This window comes from Aquarana catesbeiana, linkage group LG03 (genome assembly GCF_042186555.1).
Source record: "Aquarana catesbeiana isolate 2022-GZ linkage group LG03, ASM4218655v1, whole genome shotgun sequence".
In the NCBI taxonomy this organism is placed as follows: domain Eukaryota; kingdom Metazoa; phylum Chordata; class Amphibia; order Anura; family Ranidae; genus Aquarana; species Aquarana catesbeiana.
The window spans coordinates 144077354-144102181 of NC_133326.1; the positions used below are offsets into that span (position 1 = coordinate 144077354).

The window sequence follows — 24828 nt, forward strand, 5'->3', positions numbered from 1 at the left end:
AGCGTTGACACAATAATCCACACATTCTTGATTAACAATCTTTTTAATACCTGCACAATCACATGTGCATTTACCAAAGGTTTTTCAAACAAACCAAGCTGTTTGTTGTATAACAATTTTTGGGGTGGCATTATCAAAACTCAAAATTTCCATTTTTAGATAAAACAGGCCTGTGTAAAACCAACAAGAAAGACACAAATCTTGAACTTACAAACTTCACATTTGGTAGAATTTGAAGGCAATATCAGACATGAGTATTTAGGAACTGTGTTTGATATTGCGTTCAGATGGGGTGAAGTCACCCCAGGAAAAGCCACATTTGGAAGATGCACACCAATTTAACAATGTTAACATGTGCTAGCTGCCATCACGGGGGATCAAGGGACGTGTTTTGGGGGAGCAAGCCCTTCCTCACCGCTACTTTATTATTGAGGAAAGGGTTGCACCCCCAAAACGCGTCCATTGATCTCCTGTGATGGCAGATAGCACATGTTGGCACACTGTGTGCATCCTCCAAATTTGGCTTTGGGAAAAATCACAAAAACATTTAGCACATTGTAGCACACAAAAGAAGAACGTGATTTGGAGGGGCTTTAAACTCGCCCCAAAACATCAATGATGTTTTTATTTTTTGGAATAACATCATTGATGTTTTTCTTGATGATTTCCAATTGTAAATTACACCCCATGATCTCCCCGATCAGGATCTGGGCACTTTCGGATGTGAAAGGATCTGGATCCACAACCTCACGATCACCTAAAAAGAGAGGAACCCCAAAATAAATTAGGTCTAAAAAAAATGCCGCCATCCATCTCTTATCTGAGCCTGTGGTCGCAGACACTCACCTGTTGTGGTGACTAGTTCCACCACATCTTCTTCCTCCTGCTCAGCTTGTGTTGGGGGGATTTCCCCTTCTTCCAGAGGGGGGGGCTCTGGTCTCCTCGGATGAGGGGTGTCCTCCGAGTCTTTTATCCCCTATGTAAAACAAAAATGGTATAATTAGCACACAGATATTTGATGGCAGAACTAGAAATAGGAAACATTGCTTGGAAGTGGGGTACAATTGTCAATTTTAGCAGAGTTCCAAGATGTCTTTTTTTTATTGCCCTTTGTCAAGCTGCAATACTTTACCTGTTTGGTACAAGATTCACAGATGTAGCCCCCCCCATAGTATACACTGGAGCACCTGTGTGGCCCCCTAATAAAAAGGGTGTTCTTGTGTCCCACACTAGTGCTCCAGTGTCCAGATGTGAAAACAGCTGCTGAGTGTCCTCTCCTTACACAGAATCTAGTTTGCATTTCATTCTAGTAACAAAGCCATCTACACAACCCAATTTTTTTAAGACAAGTATAGGGCGTCAAAATGGTGGCCAAATGCATATGGCCTAAACAATGGTATTTTAAAGTCCAAAAGCAAAATGTTTGATCCGAACGAATAATGTGCCCATGAACATGAAAGTTGCCATTTTAAACTGTACAACAGTTCCTAAAAGCACATGGAGCAGCACGAACGTAATAAACATAAAGAATAGGAACACAGGACAACTACTTACTTTTTTGCAGCACTCTCCGGATCTTTCTGTACTGCTCGTGTTCTCGTAATTTGAGGTCCGACCACCGGTTCCTGTGCTGATCTTTCGATCGTCGTACCCCGAAATTCCGGTGCAGAATCCTGACCACTTTTGCCATGATCTTGGCCTTTCTGACATTGGGGTTGGGGTAAGGCCCATACTTTCCATCATAGTCGGCCTTCTTCAGGATGTCGACCATCTCCAACATCTCCCCAAAGGACATATTTGAGTCCTTAAATCTCCTTCTGGATCGGGACGTGTCCGGATCCGGCCCTTCCTCCTCCTCCTCCTCCTCGTTGCTACAATTAGCACGCACCTGCTGTGTATCCGCCATGTGCTCTTCCCCCACTGCGCCGAACGAAAAGGGGCGGGGAATAGACTAGAAAGAACGTAAGGGGCGGGCGGAGTTACACGCATGCGCAGTGTGTATAAAGCGTAACACGCGTGCGTCTTACATACGATCTGTGAGCGGAGGAAGGAGCATCGGAGGCGCCGATCGTGATAACGAAGGTAGGATCTAAACTTGGGCCTATACTGCTTCGAAATGGAAGCCTATATTGTAACAAGATTAGGGGAGTTTGGCCTGACATTAGGGTTTGTCTTGTGTTGTGTCTTGCAGAGAAAATGGATGGGTTCAATGACCACAATTTCCTCCCCCTGTTCATTGACAAATACAGGGAGCTGCCCTGTCTGTGGCAGGTGAGACACCCCCATTATAATCACAAACAGAAGAGCAGGCAGCGCTGGAGAAACTGCTGGAGTTAGTGAAGCCGGTGGTCCCCACAGCAACCATCCCCTATTTAAAAACCAAAATTGGTGGCCTGAGGAGCACATATCTTAGGGAGCACAAGAAGATCACAGATTTCCAGAGGTCCGGAGCTGCAGCAGATGACGTTTATGTCCCCAGGCTGTGGTACTATGAGAGACTGCGATTTCTGTCAGACCACACTGAAGTCAGGGAATCCCTCTCTACTCTTCCTTCCACGCTTCTCTCCACCCCAGCTGAGGCTTCCGATGTCCAACCTGGGCCTTCCAGCCAGGAAGAAGTGGAGGAGCCCAGCTGGAGTCAGGTATAGCATTCTTCTACAGATTTCTGGTCAATCAATAAATGATGTTTACTAGATGTTATTATTGATCACTAATTGCTGCTTGAAAGTGTTTTACATATCAATAGACAGTAGTGGGCACCCAAAATTGGGACAAGAATGCAAAATGCTGGGCTCAGAAGGATAGTCTGTAATATTTGTTAACATTCAATTTGCAACAGTCAGGAGGTGAAAATTGTGTGTGATTGATGAATAAAAAACTAAAACTATGTCCCTTTTTCATACACAGGAAGACCTCAGCCAGGAGGAGGTTGTGGAATGTGGCAGTCAGGAGGAGGCGGGGATTAGTGGCAGCCAGGAGGAGGCGGGGCTAAGTGTCAGCCAGGAGAAGCCAGGGACCAGTCGCAGCCTGACTGAGTCTCAGGTTCCTCCCCTCCGCCTTCCATATAAAAGAGCCAGGAAGACGACTCTGAGTCCCTACTAGCCTTACCCACTCCTGAAGAGGCCTTTGCCTGCATGGCTGCCACAAAACTGCAGGGCATGCAGGAGGGTCAACGCAGGCTCTGTGAGGACCTGCTTTATAAAGTGCTACGTAAGGGGGTGAGTGAAGAACTAACACCCAAGACCGACGTGGTTGAGTTGGACCATCCTCCTCCTCCTCCTCCTCCTGCTGCCACAACTCCACCACCAGAGCCACCGCGTGTAAGGAAGCGTGGAAGGAAGACCAGAGAGTGATTGCCCTGGGTTCAGTCTGGTCTGACAAAAGCTGCAGTCTCTCGTATGACCACAGCCTGGGGACACAGATGTCATCTGCTGCTTTCCGGATCTCTGGGACTTCTGGACCAGACTGCATTCCCTTAGATAAGGACTCCTCAGGCCACCAATTTTGCTTCAAAATAGTTGATGTGTTCCCTGGGGGTCCAAGGCTTCACCCACTTCTGCTGTTTCTCCAGCGTTGCCTCCCTCTTTGTTTAGTTGTGAGCCCTTAATAAAAATTTTTTAGGGAAATTATACTCTCCTGTGTGTGTTTTCATCCAAAAAGGACAGTTTGGTGGTGACGATTCAGGTACATTTCTAACATAAAATGTGAAATTAACAAGGGACAACAACACCAAACAATCTCCTACAGATTAAATAGAACAACATATCAATGGTGTTGTGGGAACTTGTCACAAAAAACACACACAAACATTTTCGGGAGTACAAATCAAAATCCCCCCCAAAAAAAACCCTTCAAAAAAATACAAACACAAAAAAAGAATCTACATTAAAGCCAAAAAAAAAATATAAAAAATAAACAAAAATATGTTGTCAGATGTGAGAAATCAAAATATATTGAGAGAATCCAGATAAATAGTAACGAAATAAGTTTGTGAGAAGTGTGTGTGAATATGAGCAGCAAAACTACTATATTCTTGTCACATTATAAAGAAGAAGAGAGTGCGCTGTATTAAACCATTTTTAACATTGCAGCGTGACGAAAGTGCTGTATCCATTGCGAACGCTAAGTTTACCAGAACGAGCTGTTCCGTCTTGGAATTTCTTCTGAGCATGCGTGGCACTTTGTGCATCGGAACAGGCCACACACGGTCGGAATTGACGCAATCGGATTTTGTTGTCGGAAAATTTTATCTCCTGCTCTCCAACTTTGTGTGTCGGAAAATCCGATGGAAAATGTCCGATGGAGCCCACACACGATCGGAATTTCCGACAACACGCTCCAATCGGACATTTTCCATCGGAAAATCCGACCGTGTGTACGGGGCATAACTCTTATGTCTTGCTGAAATTTATTTCACAACCATTCACAAGTATAATTCTATCATTGAGACAGATTAGATTTCATTTTTTGTGACTGTCCACATGCATGGGGCGCCATCAAGTGAGCAAGGCAGAATGGGGCTCTAGGCAAGGTGGCAGATTTGGCCTGCTTTGCTTTGAATGACATTGATTAGGATTAAACAAATAGAATAGTATTGCATTGTCTATACTGGCATGGATCCATCAGGCACTGACTACCTACACGTAAATCATCCCTTGTGAAGTTACAAGCAGGTTCACAGCTTTGACCAATTGTGAATGGATGATCCAGCTCCGCATGGGATGGTGGAAAACGTGCTTATGATGAAAGTTGAATTACTTTTATTGTCCCATGTACAGGCCAGCGATTTGACTGTTTCTGGTGATATATGGAAAATTCAAGCAATCTTTTTTTGGGAACATAAATGTGCAGTTTAATACATGTTTGTTCACAGAAAGAGCAACTGAGTATAAAAAAAAAAAAAAAAAACTATTTAACTATTTTAATCAATGATCAATAAGTAATGACCTGGTTGTGTTTCTTGATTCAATGCAGATCAACAGCATTATACAGCTTTTCCAACTACTGGAGAATCGACAATATACATTATGGATACCACCAGCTCAACAACTTCTGGTAAGCAACAGATGCCATATTAAAACATAGCAGAGTAGAAAATTATAGATTGGATAAAAATTAGCGTTGATGTGATAACAGTACAGATTCCCGTATTGTGTAGACTGTGCCCAAGACGTGTACTACTCAAGCAAAATGTCAATAAACACTGTGTGGCCGCTTTATTAGATATATCTGCACATTTACTTAAAAAGTCAAACAGAGCCTCATGCTGCAGCAACTGAATATATAAAGCATGCAGACCTGGACAAGAGACTTAGGTGGTGTTAGGATAGGTATTTGATCTAAATGACTTTGGCTGTGGAATAACTGTTGGTTCTGAATTTGATTGTTGCAGTATCCAAGAAACTGCTGATTTTCAAGCATTAGAGCATCTAGAGTTTACAGAAAACATTGTGTAAAAACTGAAAAAAAAAAACCATACACCTAGTGAGAGGCAGTTCTGTGGATGTTAATAATAGAGGCTAGAGGACAATAACCACACTTGGTTAGGCTAAGAGTAAGTCCATATCTACCCAAATGCCCACTCTTAAACAGTGGCAGGCAGAATAGCATCTCTGAATGCACAGCACATCAAACCTTCATGACAATAGACTGCAGTTGGCCCCCAGTCCTGTTCGCAAAGATTAGGAAAATGGTGCTTCACTGGATGGAGAATCAGTATAACTGGAAGACTTAATAATGTTGCCTGATTCAACAGATCACATTTTTTATTGCAACATGCACATACTATTTTCAGACTGTGCCACGCATAGATCCAAGAATTAAACCCATCTTGTGCCGATTTTTTTATTTTTAATTTTTTTTTCTTTATAAATAGCCATGTCTCTTTTAGCCAGTTCACTAAAAACATTTCTCTTATGTAATGTATGGTTGTGTGTCCCCCCCCCCCCAGCAAAATATCCAGGTAACTGCCATTTTCAAAAGCAGAGGTCAACAATGGAAGCCCCTATGTTTCAGTAATAACAGTTCTTCTTTAAATTGACCCTGTCTCCACAGGATCACTTTGCTCAAAAAACACCCTATAAAAGAACAGGCTCTATATTTAACTTTCTGACAGTCCATGTTGAAATGCCGCTGCTTTGCCTCCCCCCTTTCCCTCCACTGCAGCATATATTCCACACTTTCAGATGTGTAGAATACCTGATCCCCCATTGCGTGCTATGGTTTCTCCTGCTGGCTTGGACATCACTACAGGATGTATAAGGTGATGTGGCAGATGGCTATTTGACTCACCTAAAATTTACTTCTGTGGCCTGGGGAAAAAGCGAACACATGGGCCTCCAGAAAAATAAGTGCTGAGTCTGTTCTTTTACAGGGTGTGCTTTTAAGAAGAAGAGGTGTTTATCTCATAACTGATGCAGATTTTTTCAATCTATCTAACTAAAGAGCTGTTCTCGTATTTACATACTGTCTACCACTGTTTCAAATTCCGGTTAATCTACTATCCTGTTTTTCAACATTTTTTCACTCTTCATTTTCAGGAAATGCTGTGTATACTTGTGATATCAAATAATTTGTATCAGAACATTCTATGCTGGTCATTAAGCCCTCATGCACACAGGCTGTTAAAAAAACGTTATGAAAACGCCAGTATCTTTGCAGTGATTTTTTTGAACTTTTTTCAGCTTTTTTCAGCATTTTTGCAATAGCGTTTTTAGCGTTTTTGAGCGTTTTTGAGCGTTTTTTTTTTTTCAATTTTTTATTTATTTTTTTTTTTTCAATGGATCAAAAACGCTAAAAAACGTTGGTGAATGACGTTTTTGAGCGTTTTTCAGCGTTTTTCAGCGTTAGAGCGTTTTTACAGCTGAAAAACGTCTTTCAGAACCCACTGGTCCTGGGTTTTTTTTACAGCTTAAAAACACCTATGCCACTTGCAGCTCAAAAACGCCTAGGTGGGCATGAAGCCATAGACTAACATAGACAGGCCTAAGCTGCAAAAAAAGCTCAAAAAAGCAGCTGTAAAAACGTCCCTGTGCATGGGGACTAAGGGTTTAAAATAGTTTAAAATTATTTTCTGTGAATAAAAAGTTAAGCTCCAGCTAAGTTTTTTTTTTTTTTTTTTTTTTACATTTTGAACAGAGTAGGGAATGGATATAACTTGTGTCAGGATTTATTACTATCTGTCTACCAAACTTTCATCAATAGGACACAGTAGTGCAGATTCACAAACACATCTTTATTATAGTAATGTAATGACTTAAAGTCCCCGTTCACACTAATGCTAATTCTATGCAGATTTGATCCGATCCAAAAGCCATAGACTTGCATGTCATCTGAAAAAACATTGTTTTCAATGAAGACCATTTACATTTATGCGGTGCAATTCTGATCCAGTTTAAAAAAGGGTCCTGTGCGACTTGGGATCGGATTGAAATCGCAATCCTATGTTCACATCAATGCGAATCCAGCAGTTCTTTTTCTAGATTTTACATATTTCCCTCCTTCTGCTGCTCCCCTCCTATCCTGTGTATAGTGTGTTGTTAAGAATGCTGGCATTAAAAAAAAAAAAACTGAGGGGGGGTCTCCCCTGCAATCCATACCAAGCCCTTTTTGTCTGGTATGCATTTTAAGGGGATCACCGTGCCAAAATGTTTAAAAAAACAGTGTGTGGTCCCTTACCAGACCCTTATCCGTGCATGCAGCCCAGCAGGCCAGGAAAAGGGGGGGTGAGCAAGCCCCCCCTCCTGAATGATACCAGGCCACATGCCCTCAACATTGTGGGGTGCTTTGGGGTACAGAGCATCTTGCCCCCATGTTGATGATGAAAAGGGCCTCTTCCCCACAACCCTGGTCTGGTGTTTGTGGGAGATGACTTGCCCCCTTTAACCAGGAAGCCCCTGAATTCTTCAGGGCTGCATACTTGGATAGGGGTATGGAATGGATTTTGAGGGGACCCCACACATTTATTTTATTTTTTTTAGATTTTCTAATGCCGGCATACTTTTGTTCACATTCAGCTGTCAGCGGGGAATCCTGCTGACAGCTGATAAGTCATAGGATGTTAAGGATGCGGGGGCCCTCGCTCCTTAACAACCAACTATTCATGGTTGTAAATGCGATTTCAGGGGATTGGGCACAGCTGCGATTTCTTAAATTCACATTAGAATCGCACCTGTCAAATCGAATTCACACGGCACTCACATAAAAAAAGCAGGAATATTCACATGTATTATTGACTGGATGCACCATTATTCGTGCAAGTTATGGGTACAATTGAAAAGCCATGATCGTTGTGACCTCCCGTGGATTTCACCCTTTTTTTTTCACAAGGATCCCTTAATTCCTGTTGTTCTTACTCGACAAACACTTCACATGTGGGACCTGGCGATACTCACCTTCCATATATCCAAATACTTAGACCTTATGACCCCCTTCTTTGGAGCACTTTCTTAACAGCTTCTTTCTTACTAGCTTTTCACTCAACCGTGTTTGGCCCTTGGTGCAAACAGGAACATAGAAGACTCTATCAGGTCCTCCAGAACCATCACTAATGGAAACTATGGGGGTTATTTACGAAAGGCAAATCCACTTTGCACTGCAAGTGCACTTGAAAGTGCACTGATAGTGCACTTGGAAGTGCAGTCGCTCTAAATCTAAGGGGTAGATCTGAAATGAGTGGAAGCTCTGCTGATTTTATCATCCAATCATGTGCAAGCTAAAATGCGTTTTTTTATTTTCCTTGCATGTCCCCCTCGGATCTACAGCGACTTTACTTCCAAGTGCACTTTCAAGTGCACAGTGGATTTGCCTTTTGTAAATAACCCCCTATGTCTCTATGTAACTGATAAGGAACTTGTGTGAATAATCGTACACAAAGACATGCAAGAAGATGTGTACTTGCTAATAGAAATTCTCGAGTGACAGCTAGAGGCTCCGTAACTCGCACGCATGAGCAAAGGAATTTGCGAGTGACAACTAGACGTTCCTGACTCGCTAATGTATTCCGTGCACGTGCGCATGTGCATTAGCATGAACGTGCGTGAGTATTTGGTGCCCTCTTGCCTATTTAAACTGGCTCCATAGACCAGAAGATTGCTGAGTGGTTGTCAGCTTCTCCTGTCTGTGACCTGATCCTGTGCTTGTTCCTGTGTATACCTGGCCTGTTTGACTCTGCTCGTTCCTGGTTCCTGATACCTGATTGCTGACCCGCCTTGTGACCTGACTCTGCCTTCTGCCTACTGTTCGTGTATCTTCTCTGCTCACTTGATACCAACCCTGGCCTGCCCTGACTCCTCTCTGGATCTGATTCTGTACCTTAGCTGCTTGGCCGTTACAGACTTCTGCCTGCCTGACCACCCGAGACCCTGCATTTGCCTGCTCTCCAGTTTGGCTGCTGTCCTGCACCTGCCGCTGTGTACCTGCATCTGCCAGTCCACGAGTCTGCCTGCTGTTCTGCACCTGTTGGCGTGTATCCGCATCGGCCAGTCCACCAACCTGCCCACTGCTTTGCACCTGCTGCAAGTATGTTCTCTCCAGAATCTCCTACCAGGCACTCCTGCCACTCCGTGCCTTGTTATATCCTGTCACCACCTTCAGGAGAAACAGGATAGGAGGTGTAAGGGAAAGCACTCCCATCAGCTCGGCCCCAATCAAGTACGTGACAGTAACTCTACGCATTGGTTGCAGAGGCAACAGGTGTTGTCTTTATATATGATCTATTTCAACGCTCTCAGACATCCTTACCAAACCAGCTGTCTTTGAATCTTTGCTTCTGCAGAAGGAACCCCAACAAATACGGTCTCCTTACTGTATTTTATTCTTATGACGTCGGCTCACCTAGACCTTACCTCGTATACGCAGAATTGCGAAAAAGACTTTCAACAACCCTTTCCCCTTCGGACTGGCAAAAATGTTTTATTCATATCCATAAATTGTCACTAGCGACGAAAACCCAAGAAAAAGGGTATACATTGGTATCTAGATGGTATAGGTGCCCCTTCATTCTACATTACTTTAACAATGATATACCCGATATATGTTGGAGATACCATGCCTCGAAGGGAAACATGCTCTACATTTGGTGATACTGCCCCCCTGTGCGGACATTTTGGAAACAAACTTTTGATTTATACTGTAAACTCAGACACTTTTATCCAAGCATCACCCAGGGTGGTCCTCCTGTCTATGATTCCTGGACCTCTTCAGTAAGCGAAAAAGGATGTGCTTAGGCACTTTCTTGCTGCAGCCAGAGTGGTTACCCCCCGATATTGTAAATCAACTTCCGTATCCTCTCTGGGGGAATGGGCAACTGAGCCAGACTCCATTAGAGGCCTGGAATGGCTATTGGCACAGGAAATGGGAAAAGGAGAATTTTTTTTTTATACCTGGACCGCCTGGTATAAATTTAGATACTCATCTTCCTGACTTGAGTTAAAGGGAAGTCTGTCACCGTCTCCAACCAGCCATGATGGAGTGTCAACTTTCATTCCCCAACCATGGCCCTTCCCCCCTTCCCCCCTTCCCCTTGGTTGTTTTATTTTTCTCCCTTTTCTCCCTTTTCTCCTTTTCCTTTTTTTTTAAATTTATTTTCTCTTGCTCTCCCTTCATCTATTTCCTTTCTCTGTGCATAGCGAATGTAATATGAACAATATGCACGTAGATGTGCGCCCCCAAGCAAAAGTAGAATATCTGACTACCTAAACCTTAACTATAATATTTGATCCTAGAGTGTGGGGAAGTGTAGCGTTAGAAAATATTTAGATAGTCTATAGGACTATTTGGTACAATTCTGCTAGTGATATTACAACCAGTGTATTAAATCTATGAAAACGTGATACCATGTATAAAATACATATAATGAAATAAACATAAATATTGGTCTTGATTATATAAACTTAGTCCATATAAAAGGTGACACAAAAATAAAAATGGTGAAAGTGTTGATAGAAGATCCACCACCGCTCCTAGTAAAGGCTTACCAGAGAGATTGGACACAGATGGGCATATACCCACTGGGTCAATCAAGCTTGTAAAGTGGGGATCCTTGGTGACAGCTACCGCAGAGGACACAATTCCAGGTGGCCCGGGTGATATTCCAGTTCTGTGTGATACTGCAGTGTATGACACTCTGGAGATCAGGAATGCTGAGTCCGGCCTGTACCCTTCATTTTACTGATGTATTTGATGAATTCCAATATTTTCAGGATGGAGATTTGATCATTGGAGGAGTGTTCACTTCAAATATCATATGTAGAAATACAGATTTGAATATCTGCAAATACAAACACAATATTGAAAAAATTTGAATTGTGGTTGTGATCAAAAGAGTGTGGTTTCATCTTCTGACCCGGAAATGAGTCATTATAATCACCCGGAAGTCCCTGTGCTGGTCAGGATCTCCATCTAGGTGGACATAGTGAGTTCCCTCTTTAGCAAAGAGGAGGTGCTGCTCATTTTCCGGGTAAGTGTAGGATATGTATTTGGAATTATTGAGATAATGGTGTTTTTTAATAACGGGAGGAGAGATCTATCTGCAACTATTTTTTCTTGTCAAATTTGTTTATTGAAGTTTAACAAATTACATAGATAAGTACAAATGTGGTAGCAGAAAAATAACGTATAAAGTTGCAATAGATAATTGTAGCTTCAAAGTTTAGCTGGAGATGGTATATATAACTTAACCTAATCATAGGTTTAACGTCTCAAAGAACACTGCAACGATTTTTTAAACTATTTAGGTGATGTATGACTCTTATAGAAGGGGTATTTGTCAAAGATTATCATGTGATAATTGTGAAGAAAAATAATTTTTATTTTTGTAAATTTTGTTATTGTTGGTGGAATTCCCCTTTAATGTCCCTTTTAAGAGATCAAATTTCTGACCAAATTGTTTTTTTTTTTTTAAAAAAGGGTGAGGAACGCCTATTTACACATAGAACAAGGGTTTAAGTGAACCCATTATTGGCTGGATTAAGCAGATTGCAATACGTGATACAAAACCAAACTTGCTGCTGACTAATGTTTGGTGGGTAGCCAGTGCTTGTTGTGGAGGAGATGTGGACATACAGATGAGTATGATATGAGATGAGAAAGGAGAGATTTCTTTTGGAAAACAAGCACTTTTTCCTGGATAAACTTAATAATAATAATAATAATAATAATTTGAACATGGATTTTGTTGCACCTGAGCTCATTTAACTATATGGGACACTTTACACATTGAAATACACTGGACACTTTATTGAATATATGGATTTGATTGCACAGGACATTTTAATATAAGAAATGTAAGAACTGGACAATTTTATGAATTTTGTATGCAATGTTTTTATTTTTTTGCATGGTATTTGTAATGTTTGCACATTGTTTTTCAGTTTTTTGGGACACTTTACAATTTGGACTATTTATGTTTTTGGTTTTTTTTTGTATTTTGCACTGTAGATACAGTATGTTTGAATGATAGAGTCAGCTATATCGACCGTTTAATCGATCGATGAACAACAGTGCCTCCAATACAAAATAATTTACAGTATTTAAAAAAATTAAGCCGGCTAATTAATTATTCCTGAGATAATTTGCCCTGTGCAGAAATTCTTTTAAATACAATAGAATTGGGTGAGAGTACAGACCGTGACTATAAAAATAATGAAAAGTTATTTTTACAGAAGTCACTTTACAAAACCACAAATAGTAGGGAAATTGAGATATGACACAGACACCAAGACTTGATTCCCAACCAATTCCTAAAATTTACCACATGACAGCAGATTTCTATATTATCTAAAATTATAATTTTTCCCTTTTTCTCTTTTCCCCAAATTTAAGAAAACTAGTTAAGGTATCTAACCTTAACCTCCCTGGCGGTTTTCCCGAGTGTGGCTCGGGGTTACATTTCAGCACCATTAGCGGTAACCCCGAGCCACACTCGGGATTACATTGCAGGATCCTGGTGTGGCTTTACTTACCTTGTCCCTGGGATCCTGCGATGTCCCCCGCTGTGTCCGTGGGCTCCGTCCTCCTCCGAAGCCTCTCCTTGCCAGGCTCCGTTCCCTGCGAGCGTCGCGACGCACGGGGGCGGAGCCTGACCACAAATTCAAAAAATTGTAAAAATCATAACACATACAGTACTGTAATCTTACAGATTACAGTACTGTATGAAATGATTTCACATCCCTTTTGTCCCCAGTGCTTTGGCCCATGCCCTGATGCAGTTTTATATTATATAAACTGTTCTTTCTGCCTGGAAACTGGAGATTGTCCATAGCAACCAAAAAGTGTCCCTTTACGTCAAAAGTGGCTTTAGACCAGCTAGAAAACAGCGATAGTAAATTAGAACACTTGCAGAATTGGACGATAGTGAATCGTGGGGAAATTTATTTTATTATTATTTTTTTTTTTTTTTAATTTTTTTTTTTATTTATTATATTATAATTTATGTTTTTGTGTTTCAAACTTTATCATACCCGGAATATCTACTAGACTCTTGTTTGGACAGATTTAAGTGTGTTATTGTTAAAAATTACAGACCTACAATATAAAACACCAAATTTCCATGCAAAATAATTGTACCGCTTTCAGCACCTAAAATCTGAAATAATCATACCGCCAGGGAGGTTAACTAGTTTTCTTAAATTTGACAGACAATAATCTGTGTTTGACCACTCGCCCCATTAACTCGCTGCAGTTTAATTTCCAGGTGGAGTCTGAATTATGCCAATATGGCAAATTAAAATGACCAAATCTCTAGGTGTTAGATTATCTAATGAGGTACCAAATCAGCCAGCACAAAATGATTGCAAACAAAAAATGAATACAATTATTCAGGGAAATGGAAACTATAGTTACCCCAAAAGCGAATGTAGGGAATCACTAGGTAAAACAAGAAGGCTTTAAACTGGCTGCTGATCAGACCCCCAAAGTTGGCTGCCAATCAATGGGTGGAGTTTGTCTTCCCAAAATGGCATCTAGTGAAGCTGGAAGATGTGTGTCCTGGTATGTCTGATAATGGATGGAATGATGTGTTCTCCTGTAGATGATGGGTGTGATCCTTGTGCTGAATGTCTGTCTTCAATGAAGGGTCTCCTCTGTCTACCTGAGCTAGCTATTTGTTCATTAAAAATAATATAACTTAGGAACCCACCCAGAGGGTCTTATTTCTCCTTGGTGGCTCAGTTTATTGATTAATGTTTTGCATATATAATCAACAACTGACTTGATCACTAGATGGCAATCTGGGGCTAGAAATGTCTATCTCTAGGTCTTATAGTATAAACTAATTTTTATTCTATAAATATTTAACAATGTTACTTGTTTAGAAGGCATAAAATGTCTGTAAGTGACAGCCCACTCTTTCCCTGATCCTCCATGCCCACTAATCAGCTAAACACAATGGGGGTGGGATATTATATGTAGATTGAAAGAAGGTTCCTGTCCCTCTTATTCTAAGACACAGGCTGGAGAGGTGTGACACAGCCTGTGACTGGCAGAAATCCACCCACACCATGTTTTTGCCAAAAAATAAAGATTTGATTTCAAATATATATTTGTATGACAATTTAAAACAGTTTATTATTAATAATTATTTATTTTTACTTTGTATTTCAAAGGCTTTTTTTTTTTGAACGTGTAACCAGCAGCGGAGGACTAGAAGCTCCTCCTGCTTATGTTTACCTGCAAACAGGCTGGGAAAGAGCTGGGCCATGTGACAGCTGTATATCGATTAGGAAAAAAGTAGTTAGATTTTTTTTTTTTAATTAAAGCGGAGTTCCACACAAAAATGGAACTTCCGCTTTTTGGAACCCTCCCCCCCTCCGGTGTCACATTTGGCACCTTTCAGGGGGGAGGGGGGTGCAGATACCTAATTACATATAAAAGACAATCAACGCAAATTAAACCTAATAGAAAAATGCAAGCTGGACACTAAAGGATACACCAACCTCAATTAAAAATCATTAAACAATTAAGTGCAGCGCAAAGAAAATGAACAATAAATAAATAACTGCTGGAAATCAATAAGTTCAAAACTGGTTAAAGCGGATCTTCACCCATTTTTTAAACAGCATCTCGGTGGCTTCTAAAAGCAACACCGAGTGCCATATGGAGCTTTTTTTTTTTTTTTTTTCCCTACCTTACGTTATCTGTCTGTCCTTTCTTCTGTCCCTGCGGCTGTGGGCGTGGACTTTGCGGGTATTGTCGTCATATCCTTTGTTCGCCGCACTGTCTCCTGGGATCTCATTGTCTTTCATCCCAGAAGACATTGCGGATAACCTCCGCCAAGTCTCGTGAGACTTAACCAGGAGCTCTTGACGGCGCTCCAAATTGTCTTTACTGCGCATGCGCGAGATCGGGGCTAGAACGGGCGGTGCATGCTGGTCGATCTGCAGCACCGTATCCCGGGAGAGGATGCCTGTGGGTTTCACATGCCCACAGGCAAGATGAAAACCAACTACAGGAAGTTTTATAAGTTATCTTTACTAAAGGAAAATGAGAGCAGAAAGCTGCAGAAACGGAAAAAGTAAGTTAAAGATTTAAATAGATTAAACAGTGTCAGTGTTAGAAAAAAAAACATTATGTGTAGACAGTGACACACCGCTTTAAGTATATATATTAGAGTCTATACAGTCAGAAATAAAAAAATTCTATTAATTACACCCAGGTCAATCACTTGTCATCAGATGTAATAAGTAAAAACATGAGGATGCCCTTACCAGATCAGGTGGACCCCTTAATTACAGGGGGTCTTTAAGGCATGAATGGACCAATGGCACACTGCTCTGCTAGATATCATCTGCGGGAAGCGATCATCCGATGTCCCGGGATCAGAAGCAGGCTGAGAGATCCATGCTTTAATACCAGAATAAGTGGCAGTAATCCCCAACAAAAGGAATAAGGAAAGAATCTAAGAGCGATCCGTTTGCAGTATCTTTCCAAAAAAGTTTATTTAAAACACAAGGATAAAAGCGCTCAGCGGTGCTGTATTACATAGGAAGGTATTCTTTCAATAGAAACAGTCTGTCCGTGACGGGACAGCTGTTAGCTTGAGATGGCTGCGGGTGATGTCGGCGGTATTGCTCCACCCCCGTACGCGGCGTTACGTCACTGGGGACTTCGTCAGCGAGGGTAGAGCATGCCCATCACCCGGAGAAATATATACTCTAGCTGAATAGGAGGGAGTGTCAGAACACCGGATACGGAAGCTAGAGCAGAGGAACCTTCCAGCGCTCAATGGGGACATCATCCCGGGAATCAGCTTAAATTTAAAAAATGAAAACTAAGTAAAACTTATAATACTAATAGGTATCCCAAAAATAGAGTGCTGTATAAACATGGTCTGTATTTAGGGGTACCGAAAAATCATAAGAGTACTAATAAAACGTAATAAAAACTTAATAAAACCACCCGCGGCCATCTCTTACAGGAAGTCAGATTTTTTAAAAAACACAAAGCAACTGCATAGCACCAGCATATAAGTCTAAGACAGGTATTTCCACCCACTTCCGGCATAGACTCCCACGGGAGTCTATGCCTCTTCCTGTCCCTCCGCGCTGTCTCCTGGGAAACACAGTTACGACGCGCAGCGCGACTCACGCATGCACAGTAGGGAAGTGAAGCCGCAACGCTTCGCTTCCTGATTCCCTCACCCAGGATGGCGGTGGCAGCTGCCGAGTGTCGAGCGATTTATCGGCGTCGGCTGCCGACATCGCTGGACCCTGGGACAGGTAAGTAGCCATGTATTAAAAGTCAGCAGCTGCAGTATTTGTAGCTGCTGGCTTTTAATATTTTTTTTTTTTTAGGTGGACTCCCTCTTTAAGATAAAGATAATTACAGTGCCAGCATCCATATACAGAAATAGAAGGGACATTGTAAATGAAACAGTGTGCGTTTAGTATCACTTTAATTATACAGAGAAAAATCATGTGTATACTTTAAACTATTTCCATTTTCAATACTTAAAGTGTTTGTTACCCCAGAATTTCAAATTTCTGATATGTGTCTGTTGCATCATGTATTTGAATAAAGAAGTCTCCTTTTCTCTTTGTATTGCTTCCCCTGTGTTAAATCCCTGGTGTTCCTGTCAGTCCCTTTGCTTTCCTATTAGAAACTGACCACACCAAGCATGAGAACACACCATGGTCAGTTCTCTAGCTATGCTGGGAACTAAAGGGAAATAATATATTTATAATGGTCTTTTTTAAATCTTTACACAAAAGATTTGCCTTTCACTGCAATTTTTAACTGAATAGGTTGTTTACAAGGTATCATTTTAATGATAATGAATACAACAAACCAAAAATATGATGAGATGAGTCCTTTTTAGAAAATGTGATAATTCACCATGATTACGTCATTTTGGATATTATGTTGTTTTATCCATACATATAAACATTGAAACATTTAAAGTGGTTCTACAGGATCAATGTTTGCAGTCTATGCATGAAGGTAAAAAAACCTCCTCTGTGTAGCAGCCCCCCCCCCCCAGCCCCCCTAATACTTACCTAAAACCCATCTCGATCCGGCGTTGTGCACAAGAGCCTCGGCTCTCTGGGGACTCCTCCTCCTCATTGTCTGAGACAGTCAATGGCTCCCACTGCTGTCAATCACAGCCAGTGAGCCAATGAGGAGGGGGGGGGGGGCAGGGCCAAGCCTTGGCTGTGTGTGTGTGAATGGACACGCAGTGCAGTGGCTTGGGTGCCCCATTGCAAGCTGCTTGAGGGAGGGGCCAAGAGCGCTGGCGAGGGACCCGAGAAGAGGAAGATCAGGCTGCTCTGTGCAAAACCACTGCACAGAGCAGGTGAGTATAACATGCATGGTTGTTTTTGTTTTATTTTTAAGAAAGCTTTTAATATCACTTTAAGGACCCTTTGGATGATCCTTTCTAACTTGTACTGAACAATATCACCATTTTGTCTGATACAATAATAATATTAAATTGACGCTTATTTCCGCCTCTTCTGGATGAGCCTGTCTTGTAACTAGTATCAGAATGTTTTTTCTTTAACCCTCCCTTGTGTGCTTGTCTCAACCTTGGGACAATGGGGAACTATTGCACACACACGTTTAATAGAAATAAACAATAGAAAGATATATTCTGTGTTTGTCCCCATATAAGGCTGGTCCATGTTTGCTGTGTAAAGGACTGGCAAACACAGAAAGTAACTTCAATAAAGAACGTGTTGTCCTTAAACCATTTGAATTTGAGAAGGTACAGGTAAGTTACAGATAAACATGGTCAATTGTCATTGTCAAGTCACCTGACTACCATGAGTATCAAACAATTCTCCCATCATAGTCAGTTTTTCAAGGTCTTTTACTGATTATACTCACACCATTGTTTTGGCAAACCCCTCATGGTATTTTATTACTTACTGGGAAACATTTCATGTGATGCTGGCTTTTGGCTTTGGCTTTCTAGTCTTCGTCTTATTTTTGGACATTGTTGTTATTTGTTTAATTATAACATTTAAATTGTGTTACAGTGTAGGGTGTATTGTAAAGTGCCCGCTCTGGGTGTCAAATCCTCTGCCACTATGCCACTTTCCTCATTCTTTTACCTAAAACATCATATAACTTACTGATCATGCTAATGTGTCATGAGCTGTAGATAAAAATAATATTTAACAGGGTATCCCCTGCAACCCAAAAAATCTAAAAACCGCCTACATGCTTTAAAGCAGATCTTCATTGTATCTGAGCACCACAAACAAAAAACGTTACTTAAAGTGATTGTAAAGTCAGAAGGTTTTTCATCTTAATACATTCTATACATTAAGATAAAAAAACCTTCCGTGTGCGCAGCCCCCCTCAGCCCCCTAATACTTACCTAAGCCCCATCTCTATCCAGCGATGTCCACGAGTCCCTCGGCCGTCAATCAAAGTCAGTTAGCCAATCAGGAGAGATGGGGCAGGGCCAAACCGGGGCTCCGTGTCTGAATGGACACACAGAGTTGTGACTGGGCTCTTGTGCCCCAATAGCAAGCTGCTTGCTCTGGGGGCACTTGACAGGAGGGAGGGGCCAGGAGCGCCGAAGAGGAGGATCTGGGCTGCTTTGTGAAAAACCACTACACAGAGCAGGTAAGTATAACATGTTTGATATTTTTACAATCACTTTAAGTTTTCTCTTTCAATGGTTTTTATTTAAAAGTTTTTAACATAATAGAAGAATGTAAACAATATCAAGTAAAGGTCAAAAGCGGATGCATGTTGCTCTATTTGCAACTGTTGCAAATAGAGCAACAGTTTACCAAAGGCGTTAAACTCAAAAGTATCATCAACCTATTGCAGAAAGTCAAAATATGGAGATAATTATGAAATAGCATTACAATAAACTGTAGGTCACACATAGCTCAGTTACATGGAGAGGTAGGGAAATGTTAATGTCAAGAGTTAGTCCCAGGGCCTCAAGGCACGATACCTCGTTCCCAAGGAGATATTGAGATTGGGGAGGCTCTATGGTCCCTCGTCAGCATTCTTATAGAAGTTATTAAACATTACAAAAATAATAAAAAATATGAATGTAGAGGAAGGAAAGTAGGAGAAAAGGCCGGAGTTGGTCCTCTCGGTCTGGACCTCCAACCATTATTTAATTTATTTATTTTAAATGTTTAACAAACAGAATGTTCCTTTATTAAACCCAAAACATAGTATAATATCAACCAAATGGAAATAATCAAATAGGCATAGTGCACATTGACAATGACAGAAGTAGCAAAGCTTCGTCAGCAGACTTGAATACATACGGCACATACAAAGCTTAATAAAATAACAGTGTTCAGTCTATAATACCCAAAACATATGGAATAGACCTTGCAGCCTTCAACACATAAATTCATTTTTAATATTAAAAGCAAACTCCCCCATCCATCCATGTCTCTATGCTTTATATTGTTGAGAAATCATTTTGATAAACAACCCCCTAGCATTCCTGGATGTGGCCAACTTGCGTAAGGGCAAATGATTCATGCAGGGGATTGTGCTTAGCTGAGAAAACCCCTCCTCCTCTCCTCCCCTCTTGAACAGTCCTGGGATGTATGACATAATTTGCCTAGGCAAGAAATCGGGAAGTAACTGAAAAAATGGAAAAAAAAAAAAAAAAGTTTAAAACAAATAAATACGATATACTTTCCTATCTAATTACTAATGCTAGCAGCATGAGGATTAAAAATAATCAATGTTGATTGAGCAGAGTGAAGTTCCACTCTCAAGTTTGCCTTCTGGTTGCTGATATATTACAAGTCTCTGAGACAGTGTTGGGGGTTTGCAGTCACTGTTCACCTCTGTATTCAGGCAGCTGTGTGTGCCACGATGGCTGAATACAATAGCCGGGAGTGGAGATTTCTCCATCCACACCGTGCTAAGTGATTGAGTACTAAGACCCATCTGGTGTTGCAAGCATAGGGATTGCAAATACACACATTACATACCCGTATTTATCGACGTATAACACGCACCCAAATTTTAAAAGGGAAGTTTAAGGAAAAAATGTTTTCACAGCCCCCTTTACAGTACACAGCCCCCGTCCCCAGTACACAGCCCCCCTCCCTCAGCACAGTACACAGCCCCCCTCCCCAGTACACAGCCCCCCTCCCCCAGCACAGTACACAGCCCCCCTCCCCAGTACACAGTCCCCCTCCCCAGTACAGTACACAGCCCCCCTCCCCAGTACACAGCCCCCCTCCCCCAGCACAGTACACAGCCCCCCTCCCCCAGCACAGTACACAGTCCCCCTCCCCAACACAGTACACAGCCCCCCTCCCCAGTACACAGCCCCCCTCCCCAGTACACAGCCCCCCTCCCCCAGCACAGTACACAGCCCCCCTCCCCAGTACACAGTCCCCCTCCCCAGCACAGTACACAGCCCCCCTCCCCAGTACACAGCCCCCCTCCCTCAGCACAGTACACAGCCCCCCTCCCCCAGCACAGTACACAGCTGCCCTCCCCAGTACACAGACCCCCATCCAGTACACAGCCCCCTATCCAGAATACAGCCCCCCTCCCCCTGCACTCTCAGGTGACCCCCAGTCTCCTAGAACAGTGCTGCCAGCATTCTCTACAGTTAAGAAAAAAATCACTGCCAGCCCCTTCCACACTGCTCCTCCTGTGTCACTCATATTGTAAAATGAAGCTTCCATATACCTCAATAGCTCTCTTTTTTCCACTGACCTGGTCACATGACTTCTCTCTCATAGATGGTTACATAGATAGTCATGTGACCGCTCTCCTCCTCCAATCTAATATCTATTGAGATATTTACAAGCTTTGTTTTATAATGACACTGACATAGGAGGAGCGGCGTAGGAGAAGGGGCTGGCAATTGATTTTTTTATCAACTTCAGACAACGCTGTCCCAGGGCCAGGAGAGGCGGGGCGGCCGGCCTGACACCCACCAATGGGTGGCTCCCAAGGTGGACTACCCTATCCCCGTCCCCTGTTGGTAAAACATAGTATCGGCGTATAACACGTAGGCACTATCCGTCCTCTGTTTTCAGGGAGAAAAAGTGCGTGTTATACGCCAATAAATATGGTAATTCTTGATTGAAGTATCCAAATTAACATTGGATGGCTGTCTGAGTCTTTCTTGATAAATCCTTCCTTTTGCACAGGGGGAACCTATCATACTTTTTTTTTGTACCTGATTACATATACCTAATACTGTCTCTAGGGTCAAGTTCAAGCCGTGATTTCACGTACACAGAGCTTGAAAGGTTTACATTACATCATTACTGTCAACAGCTACAGTGAAGATTCATCAGATACGCTAAACATCAAAGACAAAATTAATTCAAACAATGCAAGTTCCTGGATATGTTTCCACAACAAAAATAACTACTACAGGTTACCATCATATAACATAGGGGCGGACAACACACTTTGCTGGTTAGTCAACAAAGAATAGTTTTTATGTTTACGCTGTCATCAGTCTGAAGGTTTGCTCAGTTTTCTTTGCAGACATATTTTTTTAAAGTGAACCTGCGCCCATGCTATGGACTTTCAAGTAGTTTACATTATATTGAATATTTTACATATAGTAAATGAGCTTTAGGCTACATTCACACCTGAACGTAGCATCTTCGTGCATTTTCTGGTGTTTTTTATTGCGTGTTTTTACACGCGATGTTGGCACAGTTTTATGTGAGACTTGCACATTTTTATACAGCATTTTTGAGCTTTGGCTTTTTTTAGACAATAGAGAAAACTATCATCTGTTGCATCATTTGTTGCTAGGTATTTCAGCTTTTTTAGCTTTTCCATTAGCCTTTATTTATTTTTTATTTTTTTTCGTTAGGGTAAGGGGTTAGAGTTAGGTTAGGATTAGGAGTCAGCAATAGGGTTATTTTTTTTGGGGGGGGTGGGGTTAGGGTGTTATTAAAGGATCACTAAAGTTAATTTTTTTTTTTTTAAATAGCAAACATGTTATACTTACCTCCACTGTGCAGCTCGTTTTGCACAGAGTGACCCCGAACCTGGTCTTCTGGGGTCCCTCGACGGCTGTCTCGGCTCCCCCCCACAAGGACTCAACACTTTCATGCGAGCTCCCTCGCATGGTGTTGAGTGCTTGCAGGCGCGCTCCCGTGATACAGCCGGCGGCCATAGCCGCTCACTGTATCATTCGGCCCTGCCCCCGGCACCCCGCGTCATTGGATGTGATTGACAGCAGCGCAAGCCAATGGCTGCGCTGCTTTTAATCCATCCACTGTGACCAATCAACGGCCAGGCTGAGCGACGAAGAGGATGTCGGGAGCGAGCGCGGGACTTTCGAGGGGTCAGGTAAGTAAAACGGGGGGGCTGGGGGGGCGGTATTGCCAGATGTTTTTTCACCTTAATGCATACAATACATTAAGGTGAAAACACTTTTACCTTTACAACCCCTTTAATACTACTTCTACTACTATAAATACACAAATAAATTTAAATAATCATAAATAAATAATTTTAATAAATGAATACTAAGTAATAATAAATAAATAATTAACCCCTAACCTTAACACCTAACCCTTAAAAAAAAATAATAATAATAAATAACTAAACACCCTAACCTAAAATAAATGTAAATATTATTATTTTTACTCATTTTTTTGTTCAGGTTTGGGTGTTTATGTATTATTATATTATTATTAATATTAGTAATAATAATTTAACATTTTTTTTAAGGTTAGGGTTAATTATTATTTATTTACGTATTAGTACATATTATTCATTTCTTTAATTTATTTTTGATGATTTTTAGTTATTTGTGTATTTATTTTACATATATTTATTCATATATTATTACTAATCATTTTTTTTATTTGAGCAGAAAATCACTCAAAAAACTCATGAATGGCACATTTCCATTCATTTCTATAGGAATAAAAACATGCCAAAAATGCTCACATATGCCCGATTCAAGCTACTAAAAAAGCTCCAGAACTTTCTTGAGCTTCAGGTGTTTGACTTCAGGTGACTTGGAGTGGAGATATGTGTCTTCTCCATAGAGAATAATTGATTTTTTTCTCCTCCAGCGTTTTGGAGCTTCGAGCTTCAAGCTAAGAAAAAATGCTGAGGTGTGAATGGGGCCTTAAAGCAAGCCCTCACAGACCTTTATAGCTGCAAGCACTGTGAAACAATTAATCCTCAAATTGCACAGCAGAAACACAGAAGCTGTTTTAATTGTTATCTCAGCAGCTCAGCTTACCCTGCTCTCCCAGCAGTGACATAGCAGCCTTCTAATATCTAATGCAGCCATTCTCAATCATGGTTCCATAAAACTAGGGTTCCTCAAGAGGTTGATAGGGGTTCCTTGAGCTGTGGCTGATTGAACTCCAATTTGAAGGTACCTGCACAATTTAACACAGCTTGGTAATGCCAGCAGCATGACACGAATTATCCTTTTACCTGTCTGTAGGGGTGACATTCTGACCACCACTATAGGGGTTCCATTCTTCCCACTAACTACCAATGTAAGGGGCATTTTTACCATTGACCCCCCCCCATGAATTAGTTTTAATAAGGGTTCCCCAAGACCTGGAAATTATTTTCCTTTTTAGGGTAAAATGATTGGGGAAAGCTGCTCTATAAAAACACATAGTAGTTGCTGTGGGAAGGAGGAGCAGGGTGAGCTGAGCTGCTGAGAAATAAGGACTTGATCAATGCTCCTGCTAAGAACGCTTAGGATGAATTGCCTACTATTTACTCATTTGCCTTCTTGTTCCCAGCCCATGATTCAGAAAGTACTGAAGCCATGGGGTAAGCATGAAAGCCAAGCAAATAGCATTTCCGGAACGATGTCAGTAATGGCAACTCCCATATTTATCTTAGGAAAGATTTACTTTTTGTTTACTGTTCTGGATTTCCATAATCTGACAGCAGGAAAAAACAAATGTGTGTTCATTTTTACCAGGGTCACAATCTACAACAATTTTACCAACTACTGTAGGAAAAGCGACAGTGGGAACGACGACACAGCAACCCAGATCTTCTGAACATGCAGCAACTTCAAGGGAAACAGCACAATCACTTCCAGAATCCACATACATTTCCACTGATGAAACTCCTAAATTATCTACTATCAGTTATTATACAACGCCTGAACATGATTCAACCATTCCAGGTCTGTTAACATGAATTAAAGTGGCACTAGAGATTGAGTTCCAGGCGCTAATCTTAAGAAATTCACCCAGTGGTATGATATAAGCACAGCTGAACTGTGCTGCTGTCTGATAGCATGGGATCAAATGCTAAAATGCTGAAGACAATTGGGGCTGACAGCACTCAGAAGCTGAACTGGAAGTAACAAATGGTGTCTGCAATAAACCGCATATGCTCTTAAATGAGCTGCTGGCAATTTATTGAAAA

General features: G+C 41.4%; 1 protein-coding gene across 2 annotated transcripts in view; it reads left to right on the forward strand.

The window, feature by feature from the left end:
• IL15RA (interleukin 15 receptor subunit alpha) overlaps window positions 1-24828 on the forward strand; it is a 197503-nt gene that overhangs the window by 133961 nt on the left and 38714 nt on the right. Inside the window, exons 4-5 of one of the 2 annotated variants that reach the window (XM_073619387.1) lie at window positions 4975-5055; window positions 24374-24583. In XM_073619387.1, the coding sequence (XP_073475488.1) occupies window positions 4975-5055; window positions 24374-24583 (291 nt within the window). The remainder of the gene's footprint in view (window positions 1-4974; window positions 5056-24373; window positions 24584-24828) is intronic. The other variant, XM_073619389.1, reaches the window with a different exon arrangement.